The sequence below is a fragment of the Camelus ferus genome, chromosome 7, assembly GCF_009834535.1.
Source record: "Camelus ferus isolate YT-003-E chromosome 7, BCGSAC_Cfer_1.0, whole genome shotgun sequence".
In the NCBI taxonomy this organism is placed as follows: Eukaryota; Metazoa; Chordata; class Mammalia; order Artiodactyla; family Camelidae; genus Camelus; species Camelus ferus.
In genome coordinates, this window is record NC_045702.1 from 55,306,590 (window position 1) to 55,330,544 (window position 23,955).

Genomic DNA, 23,955 nt, shown 5'->3' on the forward strand with positions numbered 1-23,955 from the left:
CTGTCCACCTTTTTCATGAACAGGCACTGAAGTGACTGAAGAAAGAAATTGACATCGTGGGGGTTGGGGTTCAAATATAAACGAAGAGCATGACTTTGCACAAAACTCTGAGATCTTTTGTGATTATTCCAGGACTATTGCTTCTTCTGAGCCATAGCAGCTGGGTTTGAGCAGCTGGCTTAAAAGACTGAATGAGCTAGAAGTGCTTTATCTGCTTGCTTGCTTTGCTCTGGGCCTCACTCAAAGCTGCCAGTTAACTTAGTTTACTTAGTAAATCAGTCAGCTGAAAAGAGCTAAATGTTATGTGTTTCCTCTGTTATCCAAAGATTTGCCTTTTAGTTTAGATGTCATGTGCCCAAGATTGTTTGACACCTAGAAACTTCACTGTGGTGGGACTTCTTGAACTTTTTTCACATCTGTGTCCCACTTCTCACACCCAGATGTTTTACCAGAGACTCTAGGGTACTTGCTAATCTCTGATGACAAGATTTTATTGGCATACTGTCATCTATATAGATGTCCTGTGGGATGATGGTATGAGCAGAATCCCTGCATAATAAACTGCCACTGAGTTGTTGCAGCCTAAGGTAATACTGAAAATGTTCTGTTCTCCTTACCACGTGAGAGCACAGTGGAAATACAAAAGGCCAGTTGGTTTATGCGGAGTTGTTCATCCTCGCTAATAATCAGAGAAAGAAAAAGTAAGACAACTAAGAGTTAACCACTTATTGCCCTTCCGGTTTTAAAAACTGTATAGAAAAGTTTGATAATACCAAGTTTTGGCTCAGATATGATTAAATGGAACTCATACACTGCTGATCAGACTATAAGTGAGGATTGCCATTTTGGAAGTTGATGATCTGGTAATACTGTCAAAATGCACTATTAAAATGTATGACCCGGTGAAGTCACTGCTGGTACTTTTCCAACTGCTGCATTGCATACATACATTTAAATAAATGCATCTGTTTAAGGATGTTTATTTTTGCAAATATGCAGTGTGTCTCTAGGAAACACCTATGTGATTCAAAAATAAATATCTGGATTCTTGTTGGGTAGATTTTGATTCTCATGCCCACTTCAAGAATAGAAAAAAAAAGTAAAGTGTTGCACAAGAAGGTTTTGTAAAGTGATTTCTTACATAAAGACTGCTGTTCTCTTCACCTCATACCTAGTGAGGCGTCTTTCCTTGGGACCTCTCTATTACCTAAGGTTGGGAATCTAGTTAGATGGGGGTGATTGATGACTTTAGGGTGGTGGTGCCAGGAGAGCACTGCTGTGCCCTGGGACGGCAGCAGTGGAGGCCCTGTGCTCTCAGAGGCGATCAGTGGCAAAGGCTGCTTCCTGCAGACCCCAAGAAGACCATGCTATGGAGAGGAAGAGGAGCATGGGGTCATCTTGGGTGCTGTTGAGTAGAACCACCTGGAAGGACATGGAACCCCAGCAGCGAGAACCTGGTACCTTTCTCTAAGCAGTTCAGACGTGTTATCTTGGGGCTGGGGTGCTGTCATGAAGGACTCAGTCTTCTCACCAGACTCTAAGATGACGCTAGAGGGCCAGTAGCAGCAATTCTATGAATTTGACAAATTGTTTAACATTTCCAGGTTGCCGTTACCTTATCTGTAAAATTGAGTTAGTTGGGGGTATTATCTTGGGTTCTTATCAAGTGAAAAAATGCTTTATGATATTTTTATGATACTTAAGGCTAATCATAGCAGTACATACTGAATTAACCTACCACCTTCAACACCCTTCTGTGTTTTTATATATTACTTTGATTCAGGAAGTTTAAAGCCCAGTAAATAATGTTACAATATTATTAAACCAATCAGTTTATTACATTTGATTAAAAGTACAGTCTGCATCATAACTTTTCTGAGCAAATAATGCAATTTAATGCCTAGCAAACCATTTAATCAATAATATGGTCGTTATGAATATGAATGAAATTGATCATTAATATTTATTACTTTATAAACATTTAATGTACAGTAATTATTTTCAAAAGTAATATAATAAGTCTTCTGCCTGAGTACAGTTATCCATTAATATTAAAATTAGTATACTCTGAAGAAAAGCCTTATTTATCAGTTATCATAGAATATGTAGTATGATAAAATAACATTGTAATCAATCCTCCTTCCCTGAGTTAAAATCTATATATTTAAAAATGCCATCTGCATAGTTAATGCATTGCCTTTGTCTTCTAAAATAAAAATTGAATTATTTCTTTTATTGCTCATTAAATATTGATTTAGTTAGATCTTCCCTAACACTTGAAATAGACTTGGAATGACAGAAAACTGTACTTTAACTGAAAAATATTTTTCCAAACTCTCATAGTTTTGACAGATACGTACAAGTCAAGTTGAAAGATGAGGCTCTTTCACATTTTGTGGTCATTAGAGTCCAGATCAGACTTCAGTTTTAACTCAAACCCTTTATGTCTTAGAACATATCAAACAGGTATTTAAACAATGTACTGTCTCCTTTTTATTAATCTCCCTTAAGCATCCTCTTCCATGTAACTCTAATTTGACAAAAGAACTTTCTCCCATTAAAGAGAAATAACTGTGAGATTACAAGGTACATATGTTGGAACATAGTGAAAAAACGAGATAAAAATATAGCCAATAATAGGTACTTTTCCATTAAGTTGAACAAATATTCTAGCAGGAATTCTCATATAGTTGTAATGACTTTTCATTTTTCCTCTTTACTGCAATTTATCTGAAGATGTTGATTTTTAAGTTCTATTTCTGAATATCTTGGTTTCTGACCTGAGCCTTTTGAAGAATGTGTTATGGAGTGGTGAACAGAATTATCTTCTTTTAAAAGATTTAGCTTTCCCATTTTTCTCAGTGTAGAAAGAACTAAGCAAACTGTGTTCGTCATCCCACAGACTGCATATTTCAAGAATGTATTAAGGAGTTTTTGAGTAGTGGGTAGGAGATTTTAAAGTACTATTTTCTCAAGAAGTCTTTATATTTTCCAATTTAAAGTGTCTTCTCAAGTTTTATCACATATAAAATACCCTTCACTACCTTCACTTGCTGCCTTAGCAATGATTTTTCTCTTGCTCGCTGGTCTCCATCATGTAGTTTATAAATTGAGTATATGTTGTCTATTCCTTGCTCAGTATTGAGGCAAAATAAACAAATGAATAAATAAGATAAGGCTATAATATTTGAGGAAGAATGAAGTCCAGTAGGGGAGAAAATAGCATCACATATGCAGAAATTAGAGATGAACAAGAGATAGTCAGTAATCACGTGTCTCTTCAGTGTCAGAGGACATAACAGTTTTAGGGTGGGTGAGAATTTATGTAACTTCCAGAGAAGAGAGTTAGTACTGAAAGTTCAGCTATTTACATGTGTCCATCTCACCTTTGCCATCACCTTCATACCTAACATTTGTAGGAATTAACCATTTTCGGGTAGTTTTCTTATCAGTTACTCACACAATTCTCACAGCTATGCTATGAAGCAGAAAACCCAAATCCTGCTGTCCCTAATTTAGAGACTCCGAGAGTATCAGTCATTTGCTGGAGATCATGTTACAGAGAAAGGACAATAATGCAGGACTTTTCATTCTCTCCAGGCCAGTTCTCTTTCTTTTCTGCCACTGGTTAAAAAGGGAAGAAAATTAATTAAAATTAAACTTTAGCCCTCACTATTAGTGGGAAAAAAAGATAAAACAAGTTTCTCTGCATGAAGTAGGGGTGAGAATCCAGGAGTACCTCCCACTCAAGTCCCTTTAGCTTCCCTCCCTAAGGCCACACTGCCCTGTCCTGAGGGGTGTTCACCTGGAGCCTGCTTGAGTTCTTCCAGATCTGGTCTCTTTTTAGGCAGCTCTTTACCAATTGACAAGCAGTAACATTTAGGAATCCTTCCCTGGGTGAAGCAGAATTTCTGCCTTCATTTAAGTTTTGCCTGATATAAACCCCTCTTTGTCAATACTGATGATCCACTCATTTCAGGGACCAGCCCTATCACTTTGTGACCAGGATTCCTATTAAAGGAAGTCTCCTCAATTCTGGGTATGTGGTTTGCTAATCTGAATTAATATTTAAATTTCCCCCTGTTAAATTCAATATTCAGTAAAAATATCAAGGGCTTGAGCAAGTCTTTTAAAGGTTAAGATAGCCTGAGGGAACAGGAGAGAACAGGGGCCATAAAGAAGTAAAGTAATATGGTCGGTGTGCTGTGTTTCCACATTCGTGAGAAGCTGATAGGGACCTTGTGAGGACCTGGAAAGTCAGGAGGAAGGGTTCTAGCTGGACCAAGTGGACTCTGAACCTGCCATTGTGGGTTCTTGAGCAGATGCTAAATTGGGTTAATGTAAATTTGTCAGGTCATTCTGACAGGGCAATGCGGGGCTTTGTATACAGGGGCAGATTAAAGGGAAATGGCAGTTTCTCCTCCTACTCCCGTCATGGGACAATGAAGAGTCAGGAGGACTGGGAAAGATACTCAGCAAGTCAATTTGAGGGGAAGATGTTGAATTCAGTTTGAGAGTCGTTGTATTTGAGGTAAATAGGAATATGTCCATCATTATTTTAGTTGAACATGGCTATGGATGTTCATCTAAGAGAGTGAAAATTCAGAGAAACAAGAAAAAGACGAGAGAGGTATCCTAGAGATGGTGATCAGCAGAGGAAAAGTGATATTGTTTTAGAATAATCGAAAATCATTTTTCTTACATTTTTATGAATTATGAATTACATTTTATGTTGGGTTTTATACCATTTTCAGTAATCACTGGGACCTTCAGGTTATCAAAGCAATGGGGATTGGCCTGGTCAGGTGAATGTTAGTGGAATCTATTGTCTATATAGAAAAGAATTTCCAATCATTGTCAACATCCCAAAGCTTTGTTGCCTTTAACTTCTATCCCTTAACTTGAATATATTGGGCTAATTTTCTCTCACTTTCATTTTTCATAAAAGTTACAACAATCAGTGCTTGAATTGATACTTGATAAATCTCGTTTTAAGTAACTGATACATGATATAGTGATTTATAAGGAATATATATATTTGATCATTTGGATGACCAAAATATATTTCTTGTATATATTTGGTATCCATCCATGGTTTCTGGCTCACCGTTCTCCAAACCCTTGGGATTTCCTCAGTGTTGAGAGTGATAAATGTGTCCTTTGTTATGTAATATTAATGGTGACTTTTGGAAAGCACCTAAGGATGGGGCTGTTTGTCAGTGTAGTGAACTGTGTGATTAAAGGGTTGGAACTAAGTTCCAACCCCCAAGCCTCAAGAGGGGCTTGAGGTTGAACCAGTCACCAGTGGCCAGTGATTTAACCAATCATGACTCCATAACAACCCAAAAGGACTGGATTTGGAGAGTTCCCGAGTTGGTGAACAAGTGGAGGTGCTAGGATAGCGATGAGCCTTGGGGAGGCTATGGAAGCTCCACATCCTTCCCCTTACCTTGCCCGGAGCATCTCTTCTGTCTGCCTGTTCCTGAATTACACCCTTTTATAATAAGGTGCTAATCTGGTAAGTAAAATAGTTTTACTCTGAGTTCTGTGAGCTGCTCTAGCAAATTAATCAGACCTGAGGAGAAGGTCTTGGGAACCTGTGGCTTATAGCCAGTCAGTGAGAAGTACAGGAAATAACCTGGACCTGTGACTGGCATCTGAAGTGGGAGGGTAGGGGCAGTCTTGTAGGACCGAACCCTTAGTCTTTGCAATCTGACACTACCTCTTTGTAGATAGTATCAGAATTAAGTTGACTTCTCGGACCCCCAGCAGGTATCCGAGTTGCTTGTTGATGCTGGGACCCACTCCCTCCACACACACATTTGAAGTTGGGTGCAGAATCCAAAATAATCTAAAGTATCCCTGTGGCTATGTTTTCCTTCTTTAGTTAGCGTTTTGAAAACAGAGGCAAAAACTCCTTAATGCTGAAGAATGCCTTTAATGAAAAGAATGGCCCCAATCAATTATGCCACGTAACACCATTTTAGGAGCATGGTAGGTAATTTTCACCTTGTCTCATAAAGTTATCTGCAGTTTTCACTTGGGGTGGCCTTGGGATCGTGCCATGAATCTTCACTACGGTTTGCCGCCTAGAACAGCATGGGTGCAAAAGGAAGCAGCTGCATGCAAGCATTCGCTGTGGGAAAGGATAGAAAATGTATGTCCCGGCCCTTCCAGGGAGGCCTCACTGCTGGAGCAGTTTATCCCATTACTAAATACGTGCAGCGCTGATAGCCTCTCACTCAGCTGCTGACCAGCAGCATGGCCCTCAGCTTTAATAGGGAGCATATGATCACTCCAGCTGGCAGGTGACACCATTTGGCAGTGTTCCCAGCAGCTCGACAAAAGATCTTCAAATATCAAAGCAAGAGGAAAGACCTCTGCCTTTATAAGGAAGGTAATTTGACTGTGCATGCATTTTGCTTCCATATGAATTATTGCTTATAACTTGCTGAATTCTGTGATGGAAAGGGCACACTGAGAGAATAAAATCAGCTTGGAAAATGTGTAAACTGTTCATTCAAATGGATAAATAAACACAAAATTAGAGGAAATTGGAGTTTGTGTGTAAAAAAGGAATGTTGTTTGAATATAGTTGAAGGTGGGAAAAGTATTTTTTTTTAAGATTCAATCAGAAAATATAAGCCAGTAAGAATTTAGATTGGTTAGGTTCTAAAGACTTAAAAGAGTTCAATTTGCTCGAAGAAAGGGACCTTAGAAGTCTTTTAGGAAAATGCAATTTCATCCTATAGAAAAGCTATGGGGCAGAGGAATCACTACCCGATCAGTCATGAAACTCAAGAGTGGCAGTGTGGGAATGTCTTGGGTCTTTTGACTGTAAGCCCAGCATTCGTCAATTTCTATCTTGTTACAAACTGGGGACTCAGAAAAACTGGTCAGTCCTTTTGGTCCATTCAGTTTTTTTCATTGAAAATACAAAGGTAGATCAGTAGGAAAAAATATATATTTGAGTATTATATTCTTAGATTAATCTCTGAATATAATTTTAAAATTAAATCTGTTTATATGTAAGTATAAGAAATGGGACTACAGACATGATTGTCAATTGACTGATGCCTCTCGGATATGCAAAAAATGCATCTATCTCAAAAAACATCATTTTTTCTCAAATAGTCAATAGAGTTACAATAATATTCTTTATGTGGTCTAAGTTCTATTACCTTTTTATTTTGCTGGCTAGGATAAGGACAACCACTTTTATTCTTGGGACAAATTATCCAATCAGATTAAATTTATGACCGTGCTGCCCTAACAGTATACAAGCCTACAAATATATTTTGCTTTATATCAACTAAATGAATACTTTAATCTACTCTGAATACCACATTGTGTTTGTTCATATCACAAAACTTGGAGATGCTTGTTAATATTATGAAAAGATTTAAGGTAATCCCATTTATATAGAAAAATCCTCCTGTAACATGAATACTGTAACTGAATTCAGTTACATCTTTACAGGAAGAAAACATGTCCTTTAATTCAGTAAAAATATTATAAGTGCTTATTGTAGACTAATTCTACGGAAACTAAAAAAGATATATTGCTATGGATGTTGTTTATAGATATGTTTTTTAAGAGCCACAATGATTTATATTTCTGAAAGTTCGTGTGAGCTCATCATAGTCCGCTGGCCTCAGGAAGGAGCTGGGAACTGAGCTAGGTTTGGGGGTGGGTACCGCAGACTGGCTCATCAGTCATGCTACTCTGGTGGCAGAATGGTGCTTCTCAAGCTATCTGCAGCAAAGGATCAGATTTTGGTTGCTGGTTTTCATTTTGGTTTTTGTTCAGTTTCCTACCAACCCAGTAACATGTTCCTACTGTGTATGTCTAGCATGTAGCTCATGCCATTATGCCTCTCACCGTGGAATCCATCATTAACAAAACTGGCCTGTACCCTGTTTGTTGAATTAGGTACACTGATCATGTACTTGAGTGTTGCAAAGTTCAACTTGCTGTAAAAATGCCTTGGGACTTACTTTCAATTCCTGCATGCCCCTAACAATCTGTTGCCTCCATCCATGGACCACATTTGGACTAGTGCTGCTCTAGTGGGATTTCCTGCACTACAAGGGCGGAAAACTAAAGCATACTTCCCAAAGTCCCTTGCAGCCAGGTTTCTGGATATGATTTAGATTCCAACAATGTGCTGGCTTGGCTTTTGAACTGAGATCAGTAGGAAGAGGCAGAAACACCCATTTCACAGGGAAGTTTGTGCCAGAAACATGGCTTCCTGCAATCACAAAAGCAGCTATGTGGACCAAAGAAATGGCGATGTAATTCTGAGGGTGGAGGTTGTCCTGCAAGCTTGACCTAGAAACCTTCTCCTCCAGCCTATCCAGTTATTTTGTAAACCACCTAATATCTGATAATAAGTCCCATTTTGTGTGGTCTCCTCAGTTTCTATTGTCTGTAAGAAGTAGCACCGTATCATTAAAGATTGACTTACCAACTGTAAATAGTGCATGGATTTTTTTTTTTTTTGAATAGTTGAGAGAGTTAGCTCTAGACCGGTGTCCCCAAACTTCAGTGTGCATACAGATCTCATGGGAATGTTAAAATACTGATTCTGATTCAGTAGTATAGCCCGGGGGCCTGAGATGCTGCATGTCTAACAAGCTCCCAGTTAATTGCAGTGGTGTTTGTTCACAAACTTTGAGAAGCAAAACTCTGGAGTAGACTAAGCCTTCAGGACAACTTCCACCTCCAGAGCCCCAAACACAGATGTCAGGCTTCAGCAAGATGATGAGAAACCAAACTGATCACTTTTATTACTTTCCCTGAGTTAGAGAAACAGTAGGCCCATGGTGATTTCCAACCATAACTACCATACTTCCTTTTTCTTTCCTTACCTTATTAGGAACGAAAAGAAAAGGCTTCCCCCCCCCCCCCATATCAATATTGAGAGAGAGAAAGGAAAGGAAACAAAGAAAAGGATTAAACAAGTTGATCCTAAGCAAAGAGATTTGGAACAGGGGATTTAGAGGTGTCTCTTTTTTAGCCACCTCAGTGCAGATATTCAGCCTACCTATTTGTAAGGGATACATACTTCTTACCAATAACTTACGACATTGTATTTTCAGTCTATATTTTTATTTGCTTTCCATGAGATGGAAAAATTGTCACATGGTGCTGTTTGGGGGAGGGATGGTTCAGACCACATATGCAGACTTTCCCTGAGCTCCAGCCATACCACCTAGATGCTGAGAGAGTTCGCTTCTGTGAGACACAGAAAATGGGAGATAGGAAATGGGATTCCAAATGGCAACTAGTGCAGACAGAAGTGGGTAGAGAGAGCTGGGCCAATGTTATCTGGAGACAGTGAGAAGAGTGGGCAGAATTGCGGGCTACTAGGGAGGAGGACTGCAAGTTAATTTTGGCTCCCTGCCGACCAGAGAGAGGGCAGCAGAAGCAGTGATGGATTATAGAAAGCTTTGATTACCAGGGAGGAAAGTTAGGATTTGACCTTGAGAAAATGAGCGTCTTGGAAAGTTTCTATTTAAGAAGCTAAATGCTGATAATGGTATTTTAGGAGGTTAAGAAGGTATATTTGACAGGTGCTATGATTACTGAGTGGGCTACAGAAATAATTTTAGGGGAAAAAATTTGAAATGGCATTTTACTTTTATTTTTTTAACTTGAATAATAAAAAAAAGTAAACAGTTTCTCAGTTTTATCCTCGACCTGACAAAAAAAATGTTAAATATACTGGGTAATCGGAGTTTAAAAGTAACTGTCAGGAATATCTGTGCTCTGTCATCTCTGAATGAAATCTTTTTAAAGAGAAATAGTAAACTTTGCCCTCTACTTTTTCATTTTTTTTCAGCCTTGTTACTGTCTATCTGCTAAATGGTAATTAAGTAACAACTGCTTTTGTCTCAAAGCCAAGTTTTTGTTCTGTCCAGTCCTGGCTGCTTGGGCTGTTCTGACTATACCATGTGAATGATAAGGAAACTGTTACAGTGACCATCACATCTTCTACCAGGCTGCCCTTGCAGAAGCACACCCCACGCCTTTGACTTCCCAGAGGGGCATGTTCTCATGAAAACCATAATGAACCAAAATGTATAGATCCCCTAAGCTCTGTATCAACTATGTCAACTATTTGCATGGCCAGAATGAGAGAATAATAGCTGAATAATTTGGTACACACAGATGATTTGGTGACCCTATTTAGTCTCACTAACAATCACAAAATGACATTAACAAGCATCAGAGTGCTTGTAGGCCTACCAAAGTCCACTATAAGGCCATGAGTGAGTTATGGAGGCCTAAAATGAGCCCCAGTGTGTGATCTCTCAGCTACTCCTCTGGCCTTGGCTTTGAACTCTGATGTGCTCATGATTTTTAATAGTGCGCAGCCAGCGAGGGAGCTATAGCTCAGTGGTAGAGTGCATGCCTAGTATGCACAAGAGTCCTGGATTTAATCCCCAGTACCTCTATTAAAGGTAAATAATAAATCCCTCCTTAAAAAATAAAATTAAATAAATAAATAAATAAATTTTTTTAAAGTATGCATCCAGAAATTTCAACCAAATCCTGATCCTTGCTTTTTGATCTGCCTACTAGATGTTTCTGTGTGTTGGAGATGTGCTGGATGTATCCATATCAGTCCTCAGTGTTGAATGTTGAACTCTCTTATCAACTACCAGAAACTTGCTGCTTATTGCATGTTCTCCTTTTCAAAGAATTGCAGTAGTGCTCACCAGATCACCAAAGCTATAAACTCCCAAGTTATTTAATGACTCCTTCCTCTCTTTTAACCCCTTCAACTACGCATCAGGTTGCATGGTTTCTGGCTCTCCTTTTTATAGTTTGTAACTCCTTTCGTTTCTATTGCCATTGCCTTTGTTGGCACTTTCATAAGCCTCGTAAGCAGAAAGATCTACTTAGTTCTTCTCTCTAGTCTTGGGTGAGACATTTGGATTCCATTTCCTTATCTTGAAAAAAAAAGTACAACTCTACCTCACAGAATAGTTTTCAGAATTACATGAGATATTCTAGGTAGAACTCAACCCAGTATGTGACTCACAGTAGACAATTCAGTGAAAGTTAATCTCATGTTCATGATCATACCACACTCAGCTTGACCAATGTCTGGCACATAGTAAGCCCTCAGTCTATGTTTATTATAAATATTGATGTTATCATCATCATAGTCTCTCTACTTCTAATCCTGTACCCTAATATTCCATCCTCCACCCTATCATCAGAATCTACATAAAATACAAATATCATGTCTTTTTTGCTCCAAACATTTCAGTGGTTCTCTCATCCAAAGAAAGTGCTTTTTTAGATCTGCATAACTGCCTGTGATCCGACCTGGGCTTCAATTCCACTCTCAGTTCCAGTGCTCAACAAAAACTTACATTGAGGCCAAGGAAAACATCTTTATTTCCTCCACCCACTAACAAACAAACAGAAGACAATTTTATTTCATAAATTTCTGCATGAATTACCATCATCTCAATCTGACAAATTCTAATATATTGTTGAAAATTCACCGTAGTAACCCACTACTTCCTACAAGCTTCTGTGCCTCCCCAAGCAGAGTTTTATGCTTCCAAATTAATTACTTTAATCGTGTCTTAGTATTTCTGAAGCCCAGTATGTAGAGTTATTTAATATGCATGTGTTGAAATAATGATTTTGGATATTGGAAAATTAAAGGAAAGACAAATTGTAGATAGACAAATATATAGACATGTTATATATGTCATATATGTTAAAAAACTACATAATCATATGACTCATACTATTCTTGTGTTTATGCTGCTAGTTGCTCATATGTAGGACCTGTACTAAAATTGTTACATGTATCAGGAAAATGTATTTGTTTTGGCTTTTCCATAATTATTCTGTCCCCCTTAGGACAAATGGCACATTTGCAAAGTGCTAGCTAGCATGGTACAAATCTTAGGGCTGTGAAATAGTAATGCTAGTTGATTTACAGTGTTCTAGGAACTTCGGCATTGGCCTCAACTAAAGCAGTTGCTCTAACAAACTGAGATTTATAGTCATTTCAAACTATGAGAAGTAGGGCAGAGTGGTTAAGAAAATGGACTCTGATTTTAGAAAATTCAAGTTCAAATTCCAGTCCACTGCTTACTAGCTATATGATCTTGAACACATTCCCTAACCTTTCAGAGACTCCTTCCCTATAAAATGGAAATAATAATGGTACCCATACGAATAATTATTGGGAGTATTAAATGAGGTAATGTGAATTAAGTTTTAAATTTGGCTGTACAAACTTTCGGATACACAAGACTCACAAGACTATCATAGGCCACATTTGTCATCAGTTGGCTTTGAAGGATATAGACCTTATCTTCATTGTAGCAACAGTCATTCCTCATCTGGTGGGAATTCTCCTAGAAATCCAGGTAGCACAACTCAGGTGGAAGAAGATAGTTCTACATCAGGCAGGTCCAAGAACTGTCTTGGCTTAAAAGTCTCATGCCCCGCAGGAGCTGTTATCTCTTGAAGTGATCCCATTGTCATAGCCTGCAAGGTCCCACAAAAAACAAACCCTGTCCCAAGAGCTGCCACATTTAGGGAAGCCCAAAGCTGTGACTGCCTGCCGGGTAGTTTTAGTTTCTCTAGTGTAAATGGAATTTATCCAAAGTGGTCATTTTTATCACAAATAATATTATCTACTAACAGAGCTGGTATTCTGGCTTTCATCAGGTTACCAGGTGATTGTAACTGGAGGGAGTTAACCGACGGTCAGATTGTCCACAAAAGGTTAAAAGGGGTTATATAGAAAATGAACTTACTAAGCTGTACGTAGAGGATAATATATGTGTATATGTATATGAAAATCTCATGAAGGATTAGAAATGTATCTAAGAGGAAATTAAACCTGGAGGATTTTCTAAGAAAGGAGTTAAAGAGGTCGTCGTTTGATCATTATTTTGCCTGATTTTCCTGAAAAAACTCGTAAGGTAGAATGAAAATTTGCTCATCACAGAGAAAGCTTTGCTCTAATGTTAGTGTTATACCTGATGCATCATTAATACTCAATACATGACTTTTGAATAAAAATGGGAATTTTGGTCTTCTCTGTTGTTAGGAGAAAAACAGAAGTGACTCACAGGGCCCTTCTACTGCCACTCTCAAATGATTCTGCTGCCCAGACTTCTCAGCACAGACAAATTGACTTTGACGTTTTGAGCTCTAATTGTCTCCTAGGAATGCAGTTTTTGTACACATGCCACTAGAATTAAGAAGATTGAATGTGAGTTGTTACATTAAAAACGGCCTGCCTCTCTGTATGGTTGATTACCATAGTTAAATATAGCACCTGAATGATGAGACAGAATTATCCGTACATTCTCCCATTGGAACAGATGCTCTATTGTGGCAACAGGCTGCCTGTGTCTTATCAACGTGAGCTACTAGTTACTGAGAATGAACAAGAGTTCAGCGAAGACTCAACACAAGGCCATCCAGTTCCAGGAAAACCTCACAAAGTGCATACGTTGTTGGCATTCATAACATCATCTTCATCTTCATATGTGGACACTACAGTTTGGAATTCAACATCCCTGTAATTCAAGGAAGACTAGATAGATAAGAATTTGAACATAAATAATTTATGTTAACTGATGAATAAATATTAGAGATCTACTCAAAGGATATTTCTACAGTAATATAGCTATGAATAAATTTATATTTCTAATGCTTATGATGTATTTAGTATACTCATATACTTTGCATTAAAGTGTGAACTGGAAAAGTTGATGTATTTGAATAAGCATACATTATAATTCTAATTGACAGCTTTAGTTTCAAATGACATTAAACATAATCTTAAGTGTAAATTACTTTTTCTATTCAAAATAATGTATTAGTTAGCCAGGCACGTTTATTTAAACCACTAAACAGAATGGAAATTATCATATGTTAACGGTTCTTTGTTCCTTGTTTTCTAAATTAAAACAAATCTGGAATGAGTAAAATGAACAATATGGTAAATTTCGTTTCAGCTAATTTTGCTTAATCCTTTTATTTTCTGTTTCCTGTGAATGGTTTAACAGCTCTTAACAAAATAGGAGGCAATGCAAATGTTAGCTTTGAGTCTAACAGCTTTTACATGTCGTAAATGTTGACATATTTTCAATGAAATTGGAATTGCACCTTCAAGTGAAAATAAAAATGGCCAAGCTGATTTCACGCTGGAGTGTAGAAGACAAAGTTCATGCCTGCCTGTGAGTCTGTTCTGAGAATGTTGATGCTCTTTTGCAGCTTTTGCCAGCAAGAGAAGCTGCCAATGACCTTCCAGGCCTGTGTGATCACCAAAGAGTGCCAGGTGTCGGAGTGGTCTGAGTGGAGCCCCTGCTCCAAAACATGCCACGACATGACATCCCCTAAGGGCACCCGTGTGAGGACACGGCTCATCAGGCAGTTTCCTATTGGCAGCGAGAAGGAGTGTCCAGAACTTGAGGAAAAAGAACCCTGTGTGTCTCAAGGAGATGGAGTTGCCCCCTGTGCCATGTGAGTAAACAGAGGATGGCAGCCCCTGCTGCCCTGTCAGCCCAAACTGCACGTTCTTTTAGCTGTTTGATTTCAATGAATAGTATGTAGAGGAATGATGATTTTTACAAATTCTAAGTGGAAAAATAAAATGTCTCTTTATAAACACTCACTATCCTGTAAAAAAAAAAAAATACTGGTTTTCAGGAATAAAAGTGTCTTTAACAAGCTGTATTTCCAAATCTCCATGAAAGCTAGATTTTTTAACAGCAATTCTCTGTTGGTATATTGCCTGTAATTGGTATTGGCAAACTTTTTTTGTAAAGGAGAAGATAGTAAATATTATTCGTCTTTATGAGACATATAGGTTTCTGTTGCAATGTCTCAACTCTGCCATTGGAGCTAGAGATGATGTGTAAACAAATGAGTGAGGATATGTTCCAGTAAAATTTATTTACAAAAACAGAGGGTGCGTTGGACTTGGTCTTTGGACCATATGTTGTCAACTAGTCTGTAAGGTAAAATAAACTTTCAAAACAGAGGTACTTTTTGCTTTTTGAGCCAGTCCTATTAAAATTCAGTACTATATATAACAGATCCTATTGAATAGCGTAAAATAGTACATCAAAATAATGACTTGGTGTTCCTTCAAGACAAAGACTGTCCTTATTAACCTTGTTTTTTTTGTTTGTTTAAATCACTGGCATGTATCATAGGGACAGGCACACAGTAAGTGTCAGATAAATGTTTGTTGAATTCAGATGAAATAAGTCCAATTTTGAAATATTTGGCAGTATAATTACATTCTTTTTATCCTTAAAAAAATCACTTCTAGGACATTACTGTGAATTATCTTGGCAATAAATATATTTCAGCTTAGTTTGAATATAGAATCTTTATAAAACAACTTACAGAATCTTAGGTTCTCAATAGATACCCACAGGGGTCACTGAAAGGTTTCTTGGAATATTTCAAACACTTGAAGAACATGCATGCACCTGAACTTCATGAAACAGTGAGAAATAAAATTACAACTCCTCCTCCTCCGCTACTTGTAATAATAATAACAATAGCAGTAACAAAGGATAGTGATGGCTTATGCAGGATCATTCATTCTGAGGCACTTTGGAATCGTCCATTCTCCCCTGAGTGACAAGTGACCCAACACCCTGGAGAGTTTCCTGCCTAACTTCTCTGCTCGTCCCACTGACTTGGGTGTTCCTCTCTATATAATCTAAGGAAGTTCCCACAATCTCTAGTCAGAGTTTCCTATGAGTTTCTTCAATTTTTGTCTCAAGCCGAGTGTTTTATGCTTTATCCTCTCAGATATTCAACCATTACTAACAAAATAAACAGATACTCTGAGTCTCTTTCTTCTTCCCCTTTGTGAATGGTAGCATTTTTTTTTAAGAATGTATAATCACTTTACATTACTGAAAATTTATTCATCTCACAGGACTCCTTAGGATGACCTAAATTGGGACTCCATTCTATAAGAGATAAAATTTTCATTTTAACTCCTCTAATGAATGACTTGCTTGGTGTTACTTTCCTTCCCTCCTCCCTGCCCAAGGCATCAGTTATCCATGTTTTTAGAATTGAACTGAATGCTGCACTTCCTTTATAAATACATGTCAAGAATATTGTTCCTTGATGCCTCAGTCCTGCACCACTGTCAAATCACGAACCCATACTTATAAAAATGAAAAACGGGCATGAAGTTCAGCTTTACTCTCATGAAACTTTACCATTGACAAAGCAAAGCATCTAGAGCAGATTTTCAAGGGCCCATTGAACCTTTCTGTCTAATTGAGATGAACATGAGCACATCCATTTGTACCTGTGTTGGCTGTTAATCTGATTACTAAGAAAGCATCTTGGTTAAAGAGACACAAAGTGCTACATGAGCCATTTTCTTTGTGCTTTTAGAATATCCACTTTCCTTAAGGTGGAGAAATGCCATCACTTTCTGTCTTCGGTGACATCTGGAAATGGTTCCCTGGCTATCGCCTTAAAGCACGTGTTGGGCTGACAATCCCCTGACATTTCTTTCACATCATGATCTTGATTGGAGCTTTAATGTAGGATCACAGATCATCTTTCCTGTGTTCCACTGATTAGAAACGTCAGCTCTTTTCATCATTCATCAGCACTCATCAGGGATGCACAGTGCTACAGAAAAAAAAACCAAAACACTCTTATTCTCAACAATAAAGAGAAAACTCTAAATTATGTTGTATTTTTATTACAAACACACAATTATAATTTTGATCCAGTATGAAGAAGCAATTTTCATGCATTTTATTAAAGACCAAACAAATGTTTGTGTTCATCAACATTTATGTTTTCCATTCTCAGATTCAATCTTCCTTTGTTTATAAGCTTCAGGAAAAGGGCAAGCCTGAGTTCAGCTTAATTGAACATAAAATTTCATGTTTTCAGCATTATGCTGTCTTTTCATAAAATATTTATAAGTAACTTCCAGTAGTTGCAATTAAAATGGATCATCTTAAATTTAACCCCTCTTAAATGGATGTAGAAGGAATTGAAACTGAATCTGCATCATAGATGTAGTCTAAGATTGATTCAAGAGGAAATTATTTTTCGGGTTAATTTTTTGAAGGATAAATAGGAGCAAAGAAAAGTTCTATTCAATAAAGATGAATGGCGTTTCCTTTATCTAGGTACAGCTGGAGGACTACAGAGTGGTCCGAGTGCCGTGTGGACCCTCTGCTCAGTCAGCAGGACAAGAGACGGGGCAACCAGACGGCACTCTGTGGTGGAGGGGTGCAGACTCGAGAGGTGTACTGTGTGCAGGACAACGGGAACCTCTTCTCACACTTAAACACCAACAAGGACAAAGAAGGTAAACTCTTTTCTTCTCAAATACTCACCCATGGAGACTGAGCATGGGATTACCCTGTAGGGTTATATATGCAGTCTTTGGGGCATGAAGAGCCATGTTTCTGTTCATATTATGACTGGTGTCTACAATGGTGAATAGTAGTCCTAATTATGGTTGTACAGGTAATTAATGAATTTCATCTTTAGTTGGTTTTGATACCCTGACAAGTCTTCTTTAAATTTAGACTTCAGGCTCTGAGTCAAAAAATAGCAGGAGTAATTAATCATAAAAATAGAATAAAAACTTGTAAGTGTACACATAGAATACAAGTATGTATCCTAAAGCCCAAATTTTCTTTTCATTGTGTAAGAAGAAGTGATACCTTCTTATAGACAACATCTCATTTTGCAGTTTATAATATGGTTGAAAAAATAATTATGGTATTGAGTGAAATTTTCAGTTTGAACATAAAGAAATACAGACTAAAACTCTAGTAAAGAAAAAAAATCTTGAACCCAAAGGCATTACTTTTTTTTTTTGAAAACCCTTTGGTTAAACCTTTTCATTTGGCGACATATTTTAGAATTTTTTTGTTTAAATCTCAGTCTAGGGACCAGATGTGATAAGTGTACAAAAGGATAAATGAGTCCAAAATGACCAGGGCTAAAAGTATATATTGTTAATGTATTAATATTACTCTAAAATTCTAATTGTTGTTGGATTAAGCTTATATTCACTTTGTAGCCCTTTAGTCCACGGGTAAATATGAGTGCTTTCAAGCAGTGCTGTAACGCAGACCTTCTAAACTTTTCTATCTGAGGGACAGCAGGACTTCTGTCCCTCATACCTTCAGCATAAACTGATTAGTTGCCAGTAGAGTTCCAAAGATTGTGTATGATGGTGAGGATAAAAATATCAGTACAAATTTCATGTCAGGAAAGTGCTCATGGTCATCGTGAGGGCACACAAACAAACCGGTAGATATAATGCAATATGGTATGGATTATAACTGAGTTTTAGAATAGCTCTGGGGAATCATGGGAGAAACATTCATAAAGGAGGTGGCACTTGAGCTAAGTTGTGATGCATGTACTCCCTACAGTTAAGTGGGTCAGGAAAACAAGAGGGAATTTATTCCAGGCAGAGGGAACAGCATGTATTAAAGCAAAAAAAAAAAAAAAAAAAAAAGAGAGAGAGAGAGAAAAAGAAAAAAAGAAAAAGAAAGCATTCAGAGTAGGAGTATGACAAAGAATAACTAGAAAAGCAGAAAGAAGGGAAGGAACCAAGAGAAATTGGTTTTTTAAAAAACAAAAGAGATGGCTCCTCTGTCTCCCCCTCAAAAAGAAGGGTCACTGGTGACCAGTAATTCATGGAAAATAAAGACTAAAGTTTTGCATTTGAAACTTACAAAATGTAATTGTTTTGTATCCACTAACTTTACACAGCATGTTAACTCATTTAGAAATCTAGCCTAGGGGATACATTTTTACTACTAATTTATCTTGAGGTTTTTAAGAAAGTAGCATAAAACATGTAATGTTAGTACATTAATATTTTCTTGGCCACTTTAATGGCTACATTTTTAACACTCTCAGGTGGATTTATTATAGCAGTCCTTTCAGAGTAGTATAATTTCATTACTAGAGGTGGATCAGATTTTAGTTTCTGAATGTCAATTATGTCCTGTAGGTTATTACTTTCAAAAGATCCTTCAGAATTCTGAATTGCAACTGGGTATTTTTTTAAACGGTTTTGTCATAAAGTCCCCCTACTACTCCTGTCAAAGCACTGCAGAGCCACGAAAATAAAAGTCACAGAAAAAAGGGAACACAAAGACCATCATTATTCAGATGTATCTGTTGGAGTAAAGCAAATGCCGAAACAGAGATTAATAGATATGGAAGCAGTCAATTTGCCTAAAACTAGTGTTTGTCATGTATGTAACATGAATAACTTAGGAATCTGTGTCCTTTCATATTAAATACCAGGACTATTAATAAGCTTCTTATAGTCTTTGCAAAAATAGTTGATTCTCTCTGAAAGTTGCAGCTTTTTTTTTTTTTCTCAGAATTTAGATTATGTGAGTTTCCCCCCAGAAGCACTCAACATTTCCCAGTAGGAAACTTATTCAATAAACCAGCATCCCAGGGGTGACATGTAAGGACTATAAATATATGTGAATGGAGAACAATTAGACAGTGGGCTGTGAAAATTGTTCACAGCCTATCTTCCTTCAATAAATACAAGAGAATGAAAGCTTACTCTATAAAAACAGGGAAACCTCTCAAAATAACTCCCTCAATCAGTCCTAATGATAATTTCCTGATCTCAGGAAATCTTGACCATGTAACCATGAACAGGTTACCCTAAGCTGCACTTAATTTGAAGGAGAAGGTCTATACTCTTTGTTTTCACAGATTGACACCGTGTTGTCTATAAATGTCTTGTTCTCACACATAACCCAATTATTAAAAATACCTTAACTCCAGATAAAATATTTGAGCCCAAAAATAAAAATTCTTGATACAAAAATACTGCAAACAAGTGATACAAAATTCACATAAATTCCCTTTCTTATCTCGGCACATCTTATTACACAGCAGAATGAGAATGAGCACCTTGGCACAAAGACCATATTAAATCACTTTATTCACTGGTGTATTTACTACTGTTAACTGACTCACACCACACTGGGCTGTAAAAATTCTTTTCCTTGGAACTAATATATTTAATTTTCAGAAAGTTGAAATTAGTATTACTAAAGTAGATAAAAAGTGTAAGGTATGCTACTGAAAACTTGATATCTGTACCAGGTGAATTATATGATTAGAATACTTACCAAGTTGGTGATGTCATCTATAGGCAATAGGAAAAATGTATCTGCTTGATATTGGAGAGGATCCACATTGTATTCGCTTAAGTCTTACAATTCTGACACAGTATTCAGGTGATTTTAAATGTCCACTATCTCTTCTTTAGAAGAAAGCGTTGACAAGTTCTCTACAGAGAAGAGTTAGTAATAAAAATTTCTGACAGTTTCTGTCCAGCTGGCTGTTCAGAATTCCAGTAGGCTTGAAGAATGTCCAGCTTATACTGGTGTGAAATCTGTCCTTCTTCATAATATGACAGGAAGAGGCCTTGCCTATGGGGAGGTTATCAGTGTAAGTCCTAGAAAGCTGATGAAAATGTTACTGATCATTGAATTCATGAGCATGAGTTCACTTTTATAAGAGTTCAGAATGAAATAAAAGCAGATTTTTAGCTACTCAAGGAATTCTTCCATTTGATACAAATTACACATGTTTTTAAATGAGGGAAACCAAAAGTGTTGGTTATAAAGTGTCATAAAGTTTATATGCAATTTATATGATAGGAAGTTTTAGAATATTCTTTTGTAGAAAACATAGCAAATAATCCACAGTGAAATCTGGATAAGGCCTGTGGGATTTGAGGTTATTAAGAAAAACAGCCTTGATAATGAGTTTGTATGATGACATGAAATGAGATAAACCAGGAGAAAGGTTTGGAGGATCAATGGAAAGATGAATTGAGGGAAGGATGATTGAACTGTGAATGTGTAGACAGAAGGATGAGTAAAGAGCTCATGTTTTCCCATGTTCTGCAAAGATAAATAAATAAATAAAATAAAAGTCACCATCCCTAAATGAAATGCAGATTCTTTACAATTGTAGTCTTTTATCTGGTCTCCACAAACTAGCCCACTTCAGTCAAAACTATTTTGAAAAAAGAAAAAGGCTATGCTTATGGTGCTATTTCCCTGTTATTTCAGAAAGTAAATATCAGAGTATGTCAAAGTCTAGTGCTGCACCTTTCCTGTCCATCACTCTTACAGTAACAGGTAGATGAGACAGTTTCACATGACTTTCCAATCAGAAATGTGTGTCGGGATTCTCTGTACATTCCTTGGTGAAATATTCTTAAACCCTCTAGGAAAGACAGTAGTTTACTTACACTTTCTGTTCTGCTAGGAAAATATTAAAGCTGTTCAATGAAACAGGAATGATTTCATGTTTCTTTTCTTCCTATAAGATCATTATATAGATAAAAGTTATAGAAAACCAGGAAAAGATTTTTAAATATACTGACTTAAAAATGTCACTAGGATACCACAATTAAATAAATATATATGAAGTTTGGTTTTGAACACTTTGTTGTGATAAGTTAAGGAAGGTATAAACAGTTTTCATGATTTATCATTATATTTCTAAACATACTACTTTGTGCTCTACTAATCTTCGTATGGTAAACGAAAAAGGAACTAAATCACATAATGACTACATTTGGGAAACATAGCCTATACTGATGCAGTACAATGTAAAAAGCACTGTGATATAATTATAGAATAATTAAAACATAGGAAATCCCTGAAGGAATCAAACCTCTGGGTATTTTGGGGGAGAGAAGAGCTATTTCCCTATAAAATTTCCCTGTGATCAGTAGATTACAAAATGGAAAGTGAGATGCCAGGAGGTTTTAGCCACTGGGACAGAAGCTAATAAAAACTTACATGCTGGGAATTAGATTAAGCTGGTCAGTGGTCTACCCGAGAGGTAACTTAGAATTTTTAGTAGAGGAAGAGCTTACTAATGACATGTCAGGAAGCATTCAACCAAAAAGGCAATCAAAGAAAAAAAATAATGAGGCAGCTTGGAAACATGAAAACAGTGCTTGTAATACCTTTGACTTAGTCATTGTTTAATAAACATTTGCTGTTTGACATGTTTACTCTCCCTGTTTGACATGTTTACTCTCCCCTTTGTAAAATGGTACAGTTTTCTTTTAATTTGTCTGAAAATAATCTCTTTAACGTTTCAAACACACTTGAACGCTCTCTGTTTCAGCCAGGGGCTATATCCACACATTTGCCTGTTCCTCACCTCTGAATAAATAACTGTTCACACCTTTGACTTTGAATAGAGGAAACATGATCTAGTTGTTAGGTCAAATGATGAGAGTCAAAATGTATGCACTTTGTGTCAGGTTGGCCACTCACTTAAGAGAAAAATAAATTACATATCTTTTTCTCTTTCATAATTATATCGATAGCTTAAAAATCTTTTGAATTTTCATCTTAAGACTACTTTCAAAAGAATCCCAGGCAGATAATCAGGAAACCTGGTTTTCATTTCTGCTTGGCCTTGTATCTTTATGCACATTGCTTAACTTCATTTGCCTAAAAATAGCTATTTAATGACACTTCTGTTCCATTTCCAGCAATGTGACAGACTAGAATAGCTGAAAATCATCCTTTACAAAATACCTGGACATGCAGGATACAGTATTGCCTTAAATATTTTTAGGAGCAAAGAGAGAAATGGTCTTGATTAACTAAACAGTTTCCCAAAAGTGAAGGCTGTCAGTGCTTTCTGTGGTTGCCCCTGGGTAGGGATGGTACAGGGGAAGGATAATACATTATGAAGACTTGGGGGAGTGGAGCCAGTAAGGGGTTTGACATAAACCTGTACTCAGAAAAAGAGAATACAGGCAGAAACACTGCATTATTTCATCAGTCTCAAAGAGTTTATAGCATCAGTGAGTGGGCAGAGAAACTGAACTTGCCTTTGGAGGGAGATAGCAAGGAAGCAGGTCAGCCTCAGCCTCAGGTCAGGGCAAAAACAAACCTCTCCTAAGAATTCCAACTATGGGCTTGTACTCATATGAGTTTAAGTTCCAAATTTACAGTACTGACTTAAGTCCAAAGACCACAAAGCTGAGAGATTAATAGAAGAAATGGTGTCAGGCCAGTGGTGTCACCAAGGTGCCTGACATAAATAGAAGCAAAGACTCTGAAGAGGGGAATACCTTAACCTCAGCTGCAGGGTTTCCCCAGATAAACCAGACCACTCAAAATTGTGAACTACATGAGGAAAATACTCCATCATAAACAGGATTGAAAATGCCTAACAAACAGTAAGATTAGACTCACACGTTTGGAAATACTAGAAATAGCTGATATAAACTAGAAAGTACACGTGTTAAAACTTATTAAATATATAAAGGAAAAATTAAAACATTAAATATAATGAATCACAATTAAAAGGACCAGACTTGAAAAAAAGAAACAGAAGTTACAGAAAAGCAAAATACTTTAACTGGAAATAAACAAATAAATGGGTAAATTAGACAGGTTGAGCTAATAAACAGTTATCAGTAAACTAAAGACAAATGTAAGCAAATTTTTCAAAATGAAACACTTGAAAATAGAAGTTGAGAGTACAGGTGAGGATAAAAGTCATGCAGAATTAAACAGGAAGGTTCAGAGTGAGAGAATCGAGAAAAGATGAGGGAATTTTCTAGAACTGATGAAAGACAAGAATGTACAGAATCAAAAAAAAAAAATCCCAATTTCCAAGCGGGATAATAATATATGTACACTTCAATACAGTGTAGTGAGATCTCAGCTCATCCACTATAAAGACGTTATTAAAAGGAATAGAGTGAAGGAAAAAATTAACTACAAAAGAATTAACAAATTAACAAGTGTAATTCTCAACAGCTACAAAAGAACAAAATAATAAAAAATAATATATTGGAAGTACTGAAAGGAAGATAACTATCAGCTTAAAATTATTTATCCAGCTACCTCTCATTGA

General features: G+C 36.9%; 1 protein-coding gene across 1 annotated transcript in view; it reads left to right on the top strand.

Annotated features, from left to right (window-relative positions):
• THSD7A (thrombospondin type 1 domain containing 7A) overlaps positions 1-23,955 on the top strand; it is a 362,680-nt gene that overhangs the window by 173,432 nt on the left and 165,293 nt on the right. Inside the window, 2 exon segments of the mRNA XM_032483934.1 lie at positions 14,269-14,517; positions 17,181-17,362. Of these exon segments, the coding sequence (XP_032339825.1) occupies positions 14,269-14,517; positions 17,181-17,362 (431 nt within the window).